This window comes from Nelumbo nucifera, chromosome 2 (assembly GCF_055504915.1).
Source record: "Nelumbo nucifera cultivar China Antique chromosome 2, China Antique-T2T, whole genome shotgun sequence".
Lineage (NCBI taxonomy): Eukaryota > Viridiplantae > Streptophyta > Magnoliopsida > Proteales > Nelumbonaceae > Nelumbo > Nelumbo nucifera.
In genome coordinates this window covers 59,148,570-59,167,878 of record NC_142650.1, presented here as the reverse complement: position 1 = coordinate 59,167,878, position 19,309 = coordinate 59,148,570, and the positions used below count along the sequence as shown (strand labels likewise).

Sequence of the window (19,309 nt, the reverse complement as noted above, 5' to 3'; positions counted from 1 at the left end):
AACTAAATTGAGCCAAATATTTGGTTATTCAAGCTTAAACTTGAATTTAACTCGACTCGAATTCAATTATAAGCCAAGCTTCATATAAAAAAAATTTATAGATATAAACAAATAATTTTTATTTTATATATAAAATATTAAGAATTATAAAAACTAATTATTATTATACGTATAAAACTATATATATTGTAGGCTAATAAGCCTTACGAACTTGACTCAAAGATCAATTTAGATCGAGCCAAATCAATTTTTTCACGAGCCGAGTTCAAATGACTTATGAAAAAGCTTAATTCATATCTACACCTAAATGTAAGTATTTATGATTGCAATTACCAAAATTTAGAGGAGAGGTTTTAGCAATAATCACAAATTTGATAGGAGGTTTCAGCAAAATTCGTATGTTTTATAATACATACCAGGGGTATTGTTGTCTTTTTAACTTTGTACTTCCCATCTCTTTCTCATGGACACGTAGGTGCGGACTATCAATGGGACGTGCCCAAATCACTCCGCTTGTCTCATGGTCATGGGCTTTCCGCTTTCCTTGAACCCGGTTTTTACTTTTCGCACGCCATTATTACGCAATAGCTTACAAAATGGAGAGTGAAAGTGAAAGTCAGAAAGTAATACAATAGCATATTCTGCCCGCGTGCGTCTCTGTTGCTTCATCGATCTCATTCGAAGGCGGATTCATCCCGTCGAAGGATTCGAGCTCCGTCTCCGCTTCTTCTTTCGTCGATTGTTTCTCAGATTATCGTCGTCGATCGAAAATGCATTCGACTCACTTGCTTCTCGAAGAACCCATTAGGATGGCTTCCATCCTCGAGCCATCCAAACCTGTAAGTAGTAATCCCTCGATTGTACTTGCTTACTTCTCTTCTTACCTCTTTTCTATGGAGATCTGTTGATTGATGATTTTATCTTTTTTGTGAAAGTTATGTATATATGTATATATATATATATATTTCTATACTGAGACTTCGATTCTTTTCCCCTCCTTTCGACAATTTTGACGAAAGTATTGTTGGAGATTGGAATAGTAGAGGTTGATTGGTTGGTTTTTGATTTGGGATTTATCGTGTTGAATTCTGCAGACTTTCTTCCCTGCAATGACAAAGATAGTTGGGACACTGGGTCCGAAGTCGCGATCTGTGGAGATTATTTCTGGTTGCCTTAAGGCGGGGATGTCTGGTATTATCTCTCGGATCTATCTTCTTGATTTTTAGCTTCTGTCAGTTAGTGAGTTGACTTTGATTTGTTTCTTAAAAGAAAAAAAAAATGGTTTTTCATTCTCGATTTGGATTTGTGTTGGGAGATTTGGTTTCACTCCGTTTAAAGTTTGGTTTGTCTTTTATGGCAGTGGCACGTTTTGACTTTTCATGGGGAGACACCGAATATCACCAAGAGACTCTAGAAAATCTGAAGATGGCTGTCAAAAGCACAAAGAAGCTCTGCGCTGTAAGCTCCCTGTCCCTTGTTTATCTCAAGCTGTATGATCTGTCCCGTAATATAAATTCTTATTCATTTTAGCTTAGTCGATCATTTTTTCCATGCCTCAATTGCGTCGGCGTTTTGCTAGATCATTTGGGTCAAAACTTGAGATTCTTGTCAAGACGAGTTCCGCCATTTTGATTTCTTCTCCTGCTCAAATAGAAAATGGGAATTTGGCATTAATAGATTTTGGTTTCCTTGTTTAGGTTATGCTAGACACCGTCGGCCCAGAGTTGCAGGTTGTCAATAAAAGCGAGAAACCTATTTTGCTTCAAGAGAGTGCCCATGTTGTTCTGACACCGGATCAAGATGAGGAAGCTTCATCGGAGTTGTTGCCAATTAATTTTACTGGACTAGCAAAGGTAAGCAACGTCCATCATGGCAGGCCACCTCCAACCTGCAAATTATTTCTGTGAATTGAGAATGTTTTTGGATAAATGAGGTGTCACATATGCCAAGGCTAGTACATGACAACTTTAAGCTAGATAATTGAGTTCCTTCGGTTGTTAGATATTTAGTGGGTTTTCTTGCTCTCGTTGGAATTTTTCTTTGTTTTAAAATCTGATACTGCTGCTTTGTGGAGTTCTTTTTAATGTTTGATATTATTTCACATTCTGATTCATCCTTAATCAGGGTTGACAGTGTTAAAGATAATTATGTTAGTAACACTACCAATTGTTTTTTTTTAATCAGTAACAGAAAACTTTCATTAATTAAGAAAAAAGTTTAAAATACAAAGGTGGGGGGAAGTAAACCCTCTTACCACACCCCCACCAGGAAAATTACATAGTAGCCCAAAACAATTGACTTCTTCCCACCCCCTGTTTGGCCAAAGCATCTGCAAATGAATTAGCACATCTTTTAACCCACGGGACACGCATATCCATTCATTGGGTTAGCCACTTAAAGTGCCTTCTTTCATTAATGTATGCCCTAACCCATCGTTTGCCTTCTCTATCCAGCCAGTTACCACTTGCGAATCTCCTTCGATAATCAACCTATTTATATTCAACTCCTTAGCCCTTTTTACCCCCTCCAAGAGGGCTAGAATTTCTGCTCTCAAAGAATCTCCAACTCCAATTGGTCCTGAAAAAAGTGCTATAACTGAACCTGCCTCTGTTCTGAACACACCATCAACCCCTGATGGCCCTGGATTTCCTTCACTGCTCCCATCAAAGTTGAGTTTGATAAAACCTTCCATCGGAGGGAGCCACATCGGATGGACATTGATTCTCCTAGGAGCCGAAACTGCTATTTCCTGCCAATTGTTCATGATGATTTCTATTGAAATATCCTCAAATAGGTTCATTGTTTTTACCCATTGTGCTACCTTCAAAGAAATCACTTCTATAATTGTGTCCCTGCTTCTTTCTTTTTCAGCAAATATCCTTTGGTTCCTTCGTCCCAAATTGTCCAACAAACTGCTGCCATAGTGCACCTCCACAAGATTTTTCCCCTCTTTTTGATCCAGCTACCAACTGAATAGGTGAAGAGGCTACGAATGGAGTCCACCTACAACCAAATAAAGAGAGAAACCACTCCCAAATAGAAGAAATAAAAGGGCAGAGTATAAGTAAATGAGAGCAAGACTCACCATCAGCTTTACAAAGGGTACACCAGTGCAGGGACAAGCACCAAAAAGGCTTCTTTTTTTGAAGATTATACCAATTGTTAAAAGTAAAAGGGCAGAATATAAGTAACACTACCAATATATGTAAAAGGGCAGAATACAAGTAACACTACCAATTGTTAAAGACAACAACTTATTATATCTTGATTCTTGGGGTTTGCTTTCTCTAAAGGATCATATGTATTGTGTTCTACTTTCTCTTATTGCTTTTACTTTTTCCCTTTTTATGTTTGAGCATATCTTATTCTTAAACTTGTGGAAATTAATGTAAACTATTCTTAACCATTTTTACCTTTCTTCCCAGTTTTCGTTCTGTGCTCATGTGTTGTGTAATAGGATTTTACATTCAATATACCTTGGTAATTGTACCTTGATATCACTGTATTTCATTTTTCTAAGCACAATTTTGGTAATATGCAGGCTGTGAATAAAGGTGACACCATTTTTATTGGTCAATACCTGTTCACAGGAAGTGAAACAACTTCTGTTTGGCTTGAGGTAAGACAGATGTTATTAGAGTTTTGTGATTTGGAATTTGCTAAATTGCATCATTCCTTGTATACTTGCCCAACTTGGGCATTGAAATATGTTGGTTGAAGGACTACTAATATTTTTTCCCTTGAAGTTATAAAATTTTATGTATTTTACTGCAGGTAGCTGAAGTTAAGGGAGAAGATGTGGTTTGCATGATTAAGAACTCCGCTACTCTGGCTGGGTCATTGTTCACATTGCATGTTTCTCAAATTCGTATCGAGCTGCCTACCCTGACTGATAAAGACAAAGAAGTAAGTTTTAGTTATTTTTTCCATTCTTTCCTACTATGGAGCTAATGCGATGCCCTTTTGGAAGCTATATTCATTCACTTGGCTGGACATTATCAATCATCTGATGCCTCAAGATGTTATGGTTTATCCTCTGACAACTTTTATTTGGGACAATTTGTTAACAGTTGAAGTGGTTGGACTGAAAGACATATTGCTCTGTCTTTTAGTGAATAAAATCATTAAGTAGGTAATGTGTTGTGAACTCCTTAATGGCTGAATGGCACATTGGGTTTGATCACTGTACTCCTAATATTTTATCATATAACTATTTATCCATTACAAGACAAAGTAATAAGTCATTCAGTTCAGTCATTTCAGCTGTTATCAAACAGTCTTTTAGTGAATGTGGATCTCTAAACTTGCTTATTTCTTCCCTAAGAACCAAAATTGCGTAGGGACATATTAGAAAACCAGTCTATGGAAAATGATCTTTAGGGGCGGTTTTGTTCGTGGGAATAGGGGTCCGGAATCGGATCCAACTGTTGGTTGGGCGGAATTGGAATCTGGTTCCCTTTCCTGCTGAATGGCATTCCCCCATTTGTGGGAATGTCCATTCCCTCCCCCTCCCTTGGGAATGAGAATTCATTCCAGCCAATTCGAACCCCGATTCTGATTCCAGTCTGAAACGAATGGAGGGGGTAATAGACCATTCCAATTCTGAAGGTTTTCGATTCTGATTCCAACTGTGAACCAAACGGACCCTTAAGTGATACCCGGATCAATGAGTTGCCTTTTAAACTTGCAAGGTGCAGTCACACTAAATATTATGGGTTTGATTCAAATATTTTTCAAACATGGTAAATTTTGAACTGTCTACTTTAAGTTTCTTACCCAGTACATATTATGATATTTTGATAACCATTTCAGGTTATAAGCACATGGGGTGTTCGAAACAATATTGATTTCATTTCTTTGTCATATACCCGTCATGCTGAGGATGTTCGCCATGTGAGGACTTATCCAAGTATTCTTGACTGTTTTGTTTTCCTTGTCCATACCATATTGTTATCTTTCGAAAATCTTTTTTTGCAGTTTGTAACCATTTTAGTTTTTTAAGATTATCCACTTTATTTATGATATAATTAGTTTTATATTTTAGTGTTTAGTGCAATTAGTTAACCTGAATTCTTTCTCAAATTTGTTGTTTTATTTAGTAATAGTATTGCTGATGCTGTGGTACAGGCCCGTGATTTTCTTTCTAAGTTGGGTGACCTCCAACAGACTCAGATTTTTGCAAAAATTGAAAATGTAGAGGTGAGCTGCATGCATAATTAGATTTCTTGGAAACAGTTGTACTTGTATGATAATGTGAATGAGCAACTCTGTCTTCTTCTATTTCCTGCAGGGCTTAAAGCATTTTGATGAGATCCTTCAAGAAGCGGATGGCATTATTCTTTCTCGTGGGAATCTGGGCATAGATCTTCCACCTGAGAAGGCCAGTATTCTGAATTTCGTCAAATGACTTATTTATTGTTATCAGTTTTCAATGATGTTTTGGGGGTCCTGGAATACATTTATTTGGATGCATGCATCTCCATACACATTCACAACTAACCCAACATAGAAGGCATAATGATTAATGAGTGCACATGCTTTAATGCCTACTCTGGAAAAGACAATCATGAGTCATGTGTGTGGACATGGGTACAAATGTGAAATTCCAAAGGGAATTCTTCTTTATCGTGCCCGTCATATGTGTCTATGAATCTTGGAGCCTAGGGCTAATGTTTGAACATGAATTGTGAACTTTTAATACCTATCATGATATCATCGTCATCATCATCATCATCTTCATCATCTAATCCTTGTCCCAACTATATGGGGTTGGCTAAACGAATATAGTATAACCAATTATAAATTGTTTTGATTATTTAGTGTTTATTGATTTATCTTTTTAATGTTTAATTTATATACATTTCTCATTGGTTATTGCATTATCTATATATTAAATAAATACTATCATAAAAGTCAAAATAAAAAAATAAGTTGTTTGGTGAGTCACTGAGTTCTATTACTTGGGGTTCCCTGACTTCCCGACATAAGGTTCTTGTATCCATAACATAGTTTTCAGTTAATCAGAGATGTCTCATGGTCCTTAACTGGTCCAGAATGAATGCTTATATGCATGTATGTCAAAAAATATGCATGGTGTTTGTGTGTCTTTACATGCATGTGAAATATATGCACATGTGCTGAAGTATCTTTCTGTGAATTGTGCTTCACATACAAAAAATTTGCTTGATACCTTTGTTTCTAAGTGGTTCTCTGTTGTTCTTGATTGCTTTTTGGAGGAAATATTCTGAATTGCTGTCTTCAATTTTCTAAATGATTTCACAAACTTTAGAATAGAGGGTTTACTGCAAGGTGCCAACTAGCTGGGTGGTAAGGTTTCCTGCTGGTCATGGTGGAGACTTGGGATCGAATCCTGCCTGCACCTGGGTTGGGGGATGGGCTCCCCCATTGTGTAGCCCTTCAAAAGAAATAAAAAAAAAAGAATAGAGGGTTTACTTATCTAAAGTTAATGTCTTTGTGGTATTAGTGACTTCTCTTCCAGGCCTGATATGGCTTAATGTGCTTATGCTCAGAAATGTCAAATTTAATGAAACTATATAGGATGGAATTTCTATTGATTGGCATCCTGGGTATGGTATAGTACCAACTTGTAGCCTGCTGTCTTGAGTCAAGGGCATTGAAAGTGTCATGGTAGCTGATAGAAAATTTTGAACTAGATAATGGTGGATATTTCCTCAATAAGTGGTAGTGAAAAGATAAATGACACTTGATAGTTGTTGGGGATGTTTCTTCTTACAGTTTTTTTTTTTTTCTTTCTTTGACTTTGCATCAATAAAACTTGTTATGCTTATTCGACAAGACTATTTGGTACTTATTCCTTATGAGTTATGTAGGTGTTCTTATTTCAAAAGTCTGCTGTCTACAAATGCAACATGGCTGGGAAGCCTGCAGTGGTTACCCGTGTTGTAGATAGTATGACTGATAACCTGAGACCAACTCGTGCAGAGGCAACTGATGTTGCAAATGCTGTCTTGGATGGTATGTTCTATTCTCCAGTGGGAGATACTGCTTGAAATCGTCATTTTTCTTTTACCTTCTATAAATCAGTAGCTTACCTTGATTAGAACTTTCATATTGTGTTACTGATTAAAAAGAGACATGCTTATTTGTCTACCTTTTTCCCATTTTTTTGATGGGTACAGGAAGTGATGCGATCCTTCTAGGTGCAGAAACCCTGCGAGGACTGTATCCTGTTGAGACCATATCTATTGTTGGTAAAATTTGTGCTGAGGTGAGTCTTTTAGATACTAGATTCTGGATTTACACGTTCTGTTTATCATGCCAAACTAAGGGGGTGTTCAATATCGTGGACAAGAAATTGCATGGTGCGGATTGATCCATTGGGCCCCACTGTGGTGTGGTTGAAACCACACCACACTTTTTGTAGGTTTTCTGCACTGTTGTGTGTGGATGCCTTGTCAGAAAAAAATCTTGGTCATTTATTGCAATACTTTATAAGAATGTTTGGATATACCATGGTGTGAACTGATCCATGATATTTAAATGTGGATAATAAAATTGCGAGATAGTGTGGACCAATTCACAGTATAGTGTGGATCAGTCCATGCTACAATCTCAGAGAACACCAATAAGGGTGTGGCATAGACCGAAATGAGCTATCTGTGGCTTTGTCCACAGTACTGAAAACTCCCTAAAGCTGCTAGAATCTGAACTTTATTTTGGTCATTAGAGTTTTGGAGTTTGAATACTTACTGGGAAATATATTTAAAACTGTGAATATTCATGCCATTGGGCTTGGCTTTCATGGTCTAGACTGCTTACTCTGCCCTCTAACTTGATAGTTCTAAACACATCCATTTTGTGGGTGGAGTATTTAGTTGCTTCTGCCATCAATTTGAAAATAAAGATGCTTGAGACAGTCAAGATTCAGATCTTGGGCCTGACTTTGAAAAACTTACAACCAATAATTAAAAAGAAGCAAGAAATTTGGAAATGAATGAAAATGAGATTGCAAGCATAGTTGATAACCATATTTTAGTTGTCTTGTCTATGGAGGCCTGATGAAAAAATATTAGTCACTGTTGCTATTTCCCAAGATTGGCATGTTGCATTACTTCGTTATAACTTAACACCAAAAAGAATGCTCATAGTTGAATGCAGTTTGATCTTTATATAAACTAATTTTTAATCCTGCATCAATAAAAAAATGAGTTCAATCACCTGTTTCAAAAAATAAGTAAATAAAAGAGTTTGATCACCTGTTTCTCTTTGCATTCATTGACCTAGTATGTTATGACTTTACTAGATAGTTTCTTTATGGTTTCGCCAGCATAAATGTGTAGAAATAATCTATTTTGTTAGTTGGCAATAGGGGTGTAAATGGATTGAATTCGAATCAAATTAGGCAATATCCAAAACCGATTCCGATTAGAAAATCCGATATCTGACGGATATTGGAAATTAATATTCGAATTCGATTGAACTCAACCAATTAATTATTTTAGGTAATTAATAAATATATAAAATAAATATTTTTTATATAAAGTATATTAATATATAAATTATTTATATAATTTAATTATCATATATATAAATTATATAAAACATTTAATTATTTTATATAAGAATTAAATAATCGGTCGAATTCGGATATTTATCGAATCACATCAGGTCATATCCGAATTCGAATCCAATTAGCTATTCGGTATGAATAGAATATCCGAATTTAACCGATTAGATATTTGAATTATCCAAATTCTATTCGATATCGAATCTTGAATTCGAAATTGGATTTTTGAATACCGTTGACACCCCTAGTTGGCAAGCTACATTTGTGAAGTGAAAGCATATTGCTGTGATGAAACAGCTAGGAATGAACAAAAGTTGCAATTCTATTTTGAGTTGAAAAGTTTAATTGCACATTTCCATGCTTAGGCATAATTTCTGTATATGTTGCCTTTAGTCTCAGTAGGTTTATATTTGATTCCTCATGCCAATGCACAGAATTAAAATATATACATATCTATGGTATCGTCACACGGCTGTAATTTTTTATTCCTATTCTTTTCATCACTTGTTGGCAACTTCCTTGGTTCATTTATTTTCTCTTGCTGATTGTTTCAGGCAGAGAAGGTTTTCAACCAAGATCTATATTTCAAGAAGACTGTCAAATATGTTGGAGAACCAATGACTCACTTGGAATCAATTGCTTCCTCTGCGGTATTTCCATCTAAATTCTATTATAATCACCTCTTCCGCATTAAATACTGATGGCTTCTCTGAAGTTTTCCCTGGTGGGAGTGGTTCTTATTGTGCTAATATTAATGTTGTTCATCTAGGTACGTGCGGCAATTAAGGTGAAGGCTTCTGCTATTATTGTCTTCACTTCATCTGGAAGGGCTGCTAGGTACTCCCTTCATATGGAATATACATGTGCATGCTCATTTAGAAATCTTAAATGATAGTCTCCAGCTTGCTTCCCCCACCAAAAGATTCCTATCTGTGTGTGGTGTCAGCGTTTGTGTGTGTGTGGGGGGGGGGGGGGGGGGGGGGTGTTAGCTGTTCAGGCAGTTAGGTTTAGGTGGGTTTCTCACCAGAGAATAACAAATATGTGTTTTACATTACACTGATTGATCACTAAATTATTTTTATGCAGATTGATTGCAAAGTATAGGCCAACAATGCCAGTTATATCAGTTGTCATCCCTCGTCTCAAAACAAATCAACTAAAGTGGAGTTTTACTGGTGCCTTTGAGGTATTTAGCTGATCCAATTATTATTGTTGTAAAAAAATGCAAGTTGTGATAAATTTTAGTAGGTTACATTAACTGAGTCAAATAGTTCTAAATTAGAAGTAGTTCTACTTTCAGCTTGTTAGAAAACATTTTTGGCCTTACTAGTGCCACGAAGAGTCTAGAGATTCCAAACAATGCAACAAAGAGGGGAGCTATCTTACTGAAAAAAGGACAGGGAGCTATAATAATTTCTTCTAACTGTTCTTTTTATTGATTGCTTATTCTATTTTATGTTTGATAATGGTGGCATCACACTTGTTAAGGATATTTCTGATACCAATCAAATATATGGTGAGTGAAGGTGTATGTATTTGAACTGGATCTAGAAAGACCAAAGAAACGGTTTTTAGTTTTGTTGAAATTTTGCAAAATAACTTGAAATTTCAGTTCCTACAATTTTAATTTTACCTGAAATTAATAAAATACCAAAATCATTAATTTTTTTTTTTGCTTATAGATGTCTCTTGGGTTAAATAGCCGAAATTGATTAATTTCATTTTATTCTACCAAATGAGTAATATAATTTCAGATCACTAGGAAAATCAAGATGTACAAAATCATGGGGGCAGACAGTAATGCTAGCCCTATGAGTGTATCTGCTTGCACTATACTTAACATTCTTTTACTGTAACTAGAAAAGTTCATGGTTACCTATAAAAAAAGCACACTAAAATCATTTGTTAGGATTGCTTTTTGTAGCTCCAGAAGTGGTTCTAGTGCTGAACTTAGTATTTGCTAACATTTTGGAAGATTCTTTGGGAATCCATGATGTTCTTTAGTTCAAAATGGGAAAATTGGGAAGTGATGTCTTCCCATTTTTTGCGATTTCTTCATGGCCAAAAACAAAGGTCCCTTCTATATATTGTAAAAATAAATTCAATTCAATCTTCTAATTTATTTTCAACAGCTACTTTTGTAAAGATTAGCCGAATTCCATTTTATCTTTGTTTCAGCTTTCTTTAATTGTGATCTTTTGAATGAGTTCTCAAGTGTGGGCCTTACTGCGTGAAACCCTTTCCATAAAAGCTGTGCTATACTATCCTGAAGCATGTTTACTAGATATTTTCAATTATTACATGCAGTTATTGGTGCTTCTTCAATTGCCTTCTATAGTCTATCACCTTTTAGTATTCTCCTTGTCCCTGATATTGTAAAAGCACATTATGCTCTTACTGGCTCTTATGTTCTTATCAATGTTGAAATTTGAGATGATATATCATTGTCTCCATTTTTTGGTGGTTCACCAAGAACAAAATTTCTTAGAAGGTTGGACTAGGGAATGCTGAAAGGTTATTGATACTGCACTCGAATTGATGAATGCGCAGTTATGTTGTTAGATAACAATTAGTAAAACTTTTATATCCGAGCTTTTACATTTAACCGGACATCATGGCAAAAAATTCATAATTTCTTTTATTTTCTTTAGGCTGTCTTTGTTTCCATGTTAGAGGGGTGGGATTTTTTCCCCTATGAGATGCAAGAAATTCTGGAAGACGTATTTTTGCACAAAACCAAGGGAGGAAAATTTTCAATCTATAAAATAAGGGGGTTGAAAAAGGTTTTGATCTGTAAAATATCAGTCAACGATTTCCTTTTTATGGCCTAATTGTTTTTCTGCCCCTTTTACATGGGAGCAAACTCAAGGTTCAAAGTTTCACAATACAACGATGTGTACTGTATGATATGCATCAGATTTTGAATCCACCTAAATGTGATCCTAGCTGATGCATGCTTTTTTTGATGAGAACCGCGCAGGCAAGGCAATCACTCGTAGTTAGAGGCCTTTTCCCCATGCTCGCAGATCCTCGACATCCGGTAAGTTCATTATATGTATAAAACATGCTTCTTGAGGAGTTGTCAAATAATACATCCATGATCCATCTGTGGAAAAAATATGCATCTATCATCTGTTACCTTGGATTAATAGGGTTTTCATTATATCTGATTCTTACCTCCTTGATTCTGCATGTAGGCTGAGTCGACAAATGCAACAAATGAGTCGGTTTTGAAGGTTGCACTAGATCACGGTAAGGTTTCTGGTGTGATCAAGTCGCATGATCGTGTTGTTGTGTGCCAGAAAGTTGGGGATTCTTCAGTTGTGAAGATTATTGAACTGGAAGACTAGATGCTGATTTGTTTGATCACCACCTTTTTGAATTTTATTTATATTTACTTTCGCTGCTTTCTTCCCAGTTTTAAATGAAATGGTGGTGGGTCACTGAGCCTTGATCTGAGGCACCAAACCCATGTTCTAGATTATAAGCCAATGGGCAACACTTGTATTAAGAGTGTATACTGAGGCAATCATTTAATGCAAAATTTGAAGCTTGTGGTGGCAATGCAATGTGGCATATCCAAGTTGTATGCTTGGTCGAAATCTTTTATTCCTTTTTTAAATGAGAATCTGCACTCCAGAGTCCAGAGTCCAGAGTTTAGGTGTGTGTCCCATTTCTGGCTTCGATGAAACCTTGCAGTACTGAAATCTTGGTTGGATTCATTCAAGCCCTTACCATTTTAGGGGTAACACGGTTTCTGAACTCTGATTATTTTGGTGCTGTTTGACGACATTCTACATGGCAAAAAAGGATGTATTGAGCTTTTAAAGATGAAGACTGTTTGGTCAATGAATCAATCTACCAGATTGGTAAAACCGTAAAAGCACATTTACCATTTATTTGCATGGAAAGACAGAAAAGCTTCGAAAGGTGTCAATTGGTTAGTTAATAAGATCTCTGCTGGTGGTATTGGAGCCTTGGGATTGAATCCCACCGGCCACCGCCACCGCGACCATAGGGGTGTGTAGTAAGTAGCCCCACAGCCCCATTTGGAGTTTTTTGAAATTCGTGATTTTGGTCTTTTCAGGTATTTTTGGGCGTGCATCTTTCGTCGTCAGACTTAAAATTAATTTTCCGACTGTGTTGAAGCCCATAAAATCACATGGAAAGAATGGGGAGATTGTCTAAAATTTACGCATTTTTCATCCAGGAATTGGAACCGACCTCGGTTTTGGCCTTTTGGGTATCAGTTCTAAATTGATTTCACTCGGTCCTAAATTAATTTAGACCTGACCCGAGTCATATATATATATATATATACACACGTATATTTATTTATTTATTATAATCGGATTTGTTGGGGTAGACTTAATTATCGCTTTGTTTTGTTGTAAATGGAAAATAAAGCAAAACTTTGATTAAAAAACAACAAAAATATATCTCAAATGCTTCAATCTAAAAATTTTTCTACCCATTTTACGTATTTAAGTAAAAAGGGAGCTTCAAATAAAAAAAGAACGTTTTTGATTGAAATCAAACTCATCTGACACTCCATATCTGTACAATTGTTACATTATCCCTTTTAATTTCAAATGCAACAAGAACCGAGACCAAAAAAGGATCTATGGTCAAGAAGAGGACATATGGTTATGTAGGGTCCAATGTCCACTTCTATCATATGCCAAATAGGACAAAGGTGTATTGAATAAAAAAATGGGTTAATTAGACTTCAATCCCCTCCTAGTATACTACTCGCCCCCCTATAAACCGCATCCTGGCCATGGATTTGGCATCAATCCATGGTCAGGATTCACCCCACCTGTGCGGTGGGGTTCAGATTTCTGGGGTAGACTGAACTATAAAAACCCTAATAAAAATTACGTTGACATAACTATATGCTTAATAAGGTTGGTTAAAAAATTGCATTTGTGTTGATTTGGACAACTTCTGTTAATGAATACTAACGATGTTATTATGGATGGTGAGTTTTGGAAAATGAAAAGTTAATGACATGGGGTTCTTTGGACGTTTTGAAAAGTTATGATAAATTTAAGAAAAATGCTGAAAAGTCATGGTGAGTTTTAGACAATTTCTCAAAAGGATGTTTTATCACACATCTTTGGGTTGTTGATCATCGGTTTGATTGTTTGGATCAAACGGGTCAGATCGTGTCATGTCAGCAATATGTATGCATGGATAAATAGGTGTGTATAAGCAATATGTATGAATGTAATATATGTTTTTAAATTTTATTTATAAAAAAATATTAAAAATTGTGATTTGAGGCCAAAAAATGGATTTTTTGACTAAATAATGGGGCAAGGTGCATACAATGCCTTGGGATGGATATGTATTGAAAAATTATCCAAAATAAACAAAAGATCATCTCAATCAAACATCGGAATGCAAAATTATGGCCTCCCAAAATTTGCATATATATATATTTAGTGTACAATCCATAACCTAGTTATTGAATTGAATGATTTTTGAGTAATTAAATGATTTTTTTATCATTTTTTGAATTTTACTAAAACCAAACCCAAAATCTTAACTATATGACCATTTGAATGATTCAATTGACTTTATCAATCACAAGTTGAAAACACCGATCCTACCTCGTTCAATTCAATTAAAATCTTAGTCTGATTAATGCATCCGGACGGTGAATTAATGCCGAGGGGAGAGGGCTAATAATAAGGGGGGGGCTGGAATTCGGAATTCTGCATCGTGTGTATCTATAATTCTCCGTTCATAGGATGCTCACATTTGTACGAAAAAAAATCTTGAGCTGGTCGAATCTGCCGAGCGAGCTGCGGCTGGGTTAAGTAATGGAAACGTATATATTAATTATATTAGAGACTTAATCACAGTTAGCGCCCGTGGCCTAATGGATAAGGCGTCTGACTTCTAATCAGGCGATTGTGGGTTCGAGTCCCACCGGGCGTGGGTCTTTTCTTTTATTGTGAATATTTTCTTTACCGGGCGTTCCCTTTTACTTTCAAGAAATGGTTTCGTGCAACTCTTGTTTTCTTCGACCTCCATTCCCACAATGAAAGGTGAGACCGTGAGAGCACCATGTCTGTAATAAAATCCTGAAAACTTCATGTCTGGAACCCTGCAGGGATGATGATCACTGAATAGAAATATGAGAGAGAGATAACTAAGAGTGTTGGATTTATCTAAAAAGCTCTGCATTAACCATCTTGCTTGCCTGTGTTGGAATATCATTCCTTGGGTGATCAGATTCAGATGCCCCTTTTTTGTCCTCAGGTATCATCAACAACTAAGTCAATATCTAAGGCGGTGTTTGGTATTGATGCCATTTTTTCAGAAAACACGGAACCATGTAGGTGCTACATCAGAAAAAGCGGTGTTTCAGAAAACAGCCTCTAATTTGATTCCATTTTTCTATAAAAAGAAAAATATTGCTTCAGACCACATCGTGGAAATTAGAAAAATGTGGTCTGAAGCAACACTAAATTCTATGTTTTCTTAGAAAACAATCTATTACTGCCAGCAATAGAATGATGTGGTATCAATGTGACATCATCTTGGATGTTAGATAATATGATCAATGCTGAAAATGGTTCTATAGTACTGGTAACCAGTGCTATTTTCCAAAAAACAGCCTATATATGACAATGCGCTTACAACCCAGACATACCCAGCACCGATGCCAAACACCTACTAAAGTGCCAATTATTCCTAAATTCAAGCATAAATTCATCATAATTCATAACCTAGCAGGGCTTCTCAGGGTAGTTCTTTAAATGTTTGTTTTACTCTTAAACATAATAAAACACATACTGAATTTCAACATTTTATACAACTCATGTCCTTATTTAATTTTGCTCTGAAAAAAGCAAAACAAAAAATCAACCATTTTTCGCTTATATAAACGAGACATTCACTTTCTTGCTGCTTCAGTGGGATTTGATGGTGGTCTCATGTCTGTCTGCTTATGATTCTATAAACAGGAAAATTATTACTTGTTTTTTGAGCTAACAAAAATTAATGGGTCAACTGGAGAAACCTTTCTCCATTAAAATACTGTTCCAGTAAAGGGTGAGTATTAGAACAAAGGCACACTTGACTCCTTGTCCTTTTAATCTGAATATCAATGTAAACATTTACATCGATTATGACGTAAAACTTAAAGTGAATGAAGTTTTACATAGATTTACGATATTTAACTACGTTCCATCTAAATGCCAATAAATACGGACCGGAGTATTTAATTAGAATGGTCCATATTTACACTGCAAACAAACGCAGCCTAAACAAAATGTATTGCTTCACTCTCCCTTGCTTTATAGTTCATTCGACCTTTTCCTAGGCCAGCATTAAGCTCCATAAAGCATCTTGTCCCCTTATAGAAACATTGCAAGATCCCACTTTGGACCCAAGTATTACAGACTGGGTGGTGCTTGATAATGCTGAGATGGAGTTTGATATCGAAAAATTTGCTTTTCAGAAGTTAAGTCTCGTTTCTGTTAATGTTTGAAGTTTGAAGTTTGAACCATGCTTCTGAAAAATGATAATAAGGATGATTTGAGGTAAGAGGCGACCCATTCATGCATTGAATGCATTCAAATGACTCATGATAAGTAAAATGCCTTCTTTTATTCTTTTAATACTATAGTGGTTCTAAAAAGCAGAAAAGCTAATTCACTGTTTTTAGATATCATATCCATAAAAAGAGTATTATTTCTGCAACTCTGCTTTTCAGATATCAGATTTCAGTTTATACATCAACTTGTTCCAACCCATAATTCATAAAATAACAAATTCTCAATCCTGACAGAAAGTTAGACGAATTCTACGATGAAATTGCAGAATTTAGCAACCATAGCACCATCACCATCGCCATCAAAAGAAACAGAACCCACTTCCCTTCTGACTCTTGACATTAGTCCAAAAACAGAACAGGACATAAAAGCAAGAGAAAAGGCTGAAGCTTACCAGACAAAGAACAATATCACAGAAGTCACACGAGCATCACTACTCCAACTACAATCAGATGAACTGCTACAGAATCATAAAAAATCGAACTAAAAACGTCTTCCAATTAAAATGATTGATTTGAGCTTCATCCCACCTGTCTGTGTCTACTGATCTACTCCGCTTATTTAATTATTTTATGCATTAGAAAACAAAGCAAAAAGGCATTCAGTTCAGAGACAAGCCTATTAATTATAGGGACTGATACAGACTTATTTTTGTTTCATCAGATCCAACCAAGTAATTACACATGGTATTTCATAAAGTAAGCTTTGCAAAAAGTGTTCCTTCTTCATCTACTGTTATGATTAAACTCAACCAAACCCATTAATCTATTTCATTTTATTTATTACACAATGTAAGAGGAGATTCATTGTCTTCATTTTAGTGGAAAAATTAAATAGTAAATGTCACTTCTATTCTCTTTTCGCTGAGGTCAATGCTACTAGGTTTGGAGTCTTTGGAGCATGGTTCTTTCAGAAGCATGGTTCAAAGTTGAGGTCAATGCTACTAGTAGACTGGGTGGTGCTTGAAAGGGCTAGTAATTGTCTCCCATTTTCCTTTGGCCAAAACAAATGCAGACTGGGTGGTGCTTGATATTGCCCTCAAGCACCACCCAGTTTGAACTTTGAACCATGCTTCTGAAAGGGCTAATAGTAAATGCCACTTCTATTCTCTTCTGAAAGGGCTAGTAACATTTTCTGTCGGTGTAAAGCTGAATTTACACCTAAAACAAATGGAACTTTAAGAAAATAATATTAGAGGATATAAATAGGGCTATCAACAGGTCGGGTTTTATTGCCTGGGATTGACCCATTCATGCCCTTGTTTGTCTTTTTGGCCAAAGGAAAATGGGAGACAATTACCCTTTCACCCCACAGCTATGATAACATGTCATGCCCAAAAAAGTTTTCAACAGCCTAGACTGTTGGCTCCCAACAACCAAAAAGTTTTTCCCTCTGGTTAATACTTGGACGTAGACCAAATAGACCTAAGTATACCGAAAACTATATTTATTTATTTAAATAATAAGTTAGAACTTAAAATTTGATAATATCACCTTAAAAATAATAGTAAAATATTAAATTATTTATATATTAATAAATTCAATGTTTTTAATTAATATTGTCTTATATATATTATCTATCGAATTTACCATTTCAGACATAAAATATGCTAAAAATTATAAACAAAATCATGAAAAACTTATATATTTAATAAAATAATTGGTTCAGGACAAGTAAGAACTGGAACTAGTCCAATTATTAATCATGACAAAAGCATGGAACCAGATCCTCAAATGTTTTCTACAATATTTTTGTTTAATATGATGAATATACAATGTTAGAGATGTCCTCAAATGTTTTCTACAATATTTTTTTTTGTATTTTTATACTTTAGTGTATTTTCATCTTTTTTAATTATTATTATTTAATTATGACATCAAGGGTTGATACATTTGATCCAAAAGGTTGAATTGTTGATTCGCCACCAAAAAGGGAAACAACTCCATTTTTTGATTGGTTTTAAGGGCCCGTTTGGTTTGCGGGAATAGGGGTCTGGAATCGGACTCGGAATTAGAATGGCCATTCATTCTCCCTCCCTTGGGAATGAAAATCAATTCCATCCAATTCTGATTCCAGACTGAACCAAACAGGTGTAGGGAATAGACCATTCAGATTCCAATTTTGATTATGACTATGAATCAAATGGACCCTAAGTTTGTATTTTATTTCTATCATTAATAAAAATAGGGTAAAAGGCTTAAACCTCCCTTGATATTGCACCTAAATACTGAAAAATGCCTTCAATTTTCAAATTGGACGTAGACCTCCCTTCTTAGATGACATTAGTAGACAAAAATCTCCCATTTGTTAACTCTTCGTCCATGTACACCATATTCTTTTTAAGTTTTTTGAAAATTTCAATTTTCCCTTTATTATCCTTTGCTTAATAGATTGCCTTACATAGACAAAAACCTCTCCTTACTGGGAAAAAGGCATCCTTAAATACATTCTGGTCACTGGCATCTAACCCACCATTGAAACTGGTAGGGGTGTTCATTATATGGTTAAAACCGCAAAACCTGATCGAGTCAAATTGAATTTGTGGTTTGGTTTGATTTATACCTATAAACGATTTGGTTCAGCTTGAGAATTTTCTAAATTACGATTTGCGGTTTTGATTTGATTTATTGAATTTTATAAATCAAATCAAACCGTAAACCATAAACCATATACCAAAATTTTATACACACATATATATATATTATGAATATATGATATATAAATATTATATATAATATATCTAAATAGAATGCATAAATTTATAAATATATAATGAACTCTTTATTTTATCATAAAATAATAAATAAATAAAAGTTTTAAGTTTTAATTTTTAGGGGAACTATTTGGACTTTTTCATTGGGTTTAGTCCAAAAGAATCATAGAATGGTCCAATGTCTCCAAACCGTATTAGAAACCGCATCAAACTGTAATAAAACAATTTGGTTCGATTTAGAAAAATTTCAAACCATAATTTACTAGTGTGGTCTGAAATCTTCTCCAAACCACACCAAACCGAATCGTGAACACCCTACAAACTGATATTTTATCTAGTGATAAAACCAAACCTATAGCAATTGATACATTGAATGTATAATTCATTTACTATTAGCTGCAATGGCTAAGCAGATTAGGAAAGTGATGAAGGTAGACGGACTTACGAACAATGAATTCAAAAGCCATCTACAGGTCTGTA

The 19,309-nt window shown here is 35.3% G+C and overlaps 1 protein-coding gene and 1 non-coding gene across 2 annotated transcripts; both read left to right on the top strand.

Moving 5' to 3' along the window:
• Nucleotides 1-572: 572 nt before the first annotated feature.
• Nucleotides 573-12,112, top strand: LOC104612526 (pyruvate kinase 1, cytosolic). Its single transcript, XM_010279966.3, has 16 exons — nucleotides 573-839; nucleotides 1,095-1,191; nucleotides 1,361-1,458; nucleotides 1,698-1,853; nucleotides 3,542-3,619; nucleotides 3,775-3,906; nucleotides 4,813-4,893; nucleotides 5,128-5,199; nucleotides 5,291-5,380; nucleotides 6,852-6,996; nucleotides 7,161-7,249; nucleotides 9,103-9,198; nucleotides 9,318-9,385; nucleotides 9,635-9,734; nucleotides 11,529-11,588; nucleotides 11,746-12,112. The coding sequence occupies exons 1-16, from the start codon at nucleotides 771-773 to the stop codon at nucleotides 11,896-11,898; spliced, it is 1,584 nt and encodes a 527-aa protein (XP_010278268.1). The 5' UTR covers nucleotides 573-770; the 3' UTR covers nucleotides 11,899-12,112.
• A 2,309-nt stretch (nucleotides 12,113-14,421) lies between these two features.
• On the top strand, nucleotides 14,422-14,494 carry TRNAR-UCU (transfer RNA arginine (anticodon UCU)). The gene has a single exon. It is a non-coding gene; the product is annotated as a tRNA-Arg (tRNA).
• The last annotated feature ends 4,815 nt before the right edge of the window (nucleotides 14,495-19,309 follow it).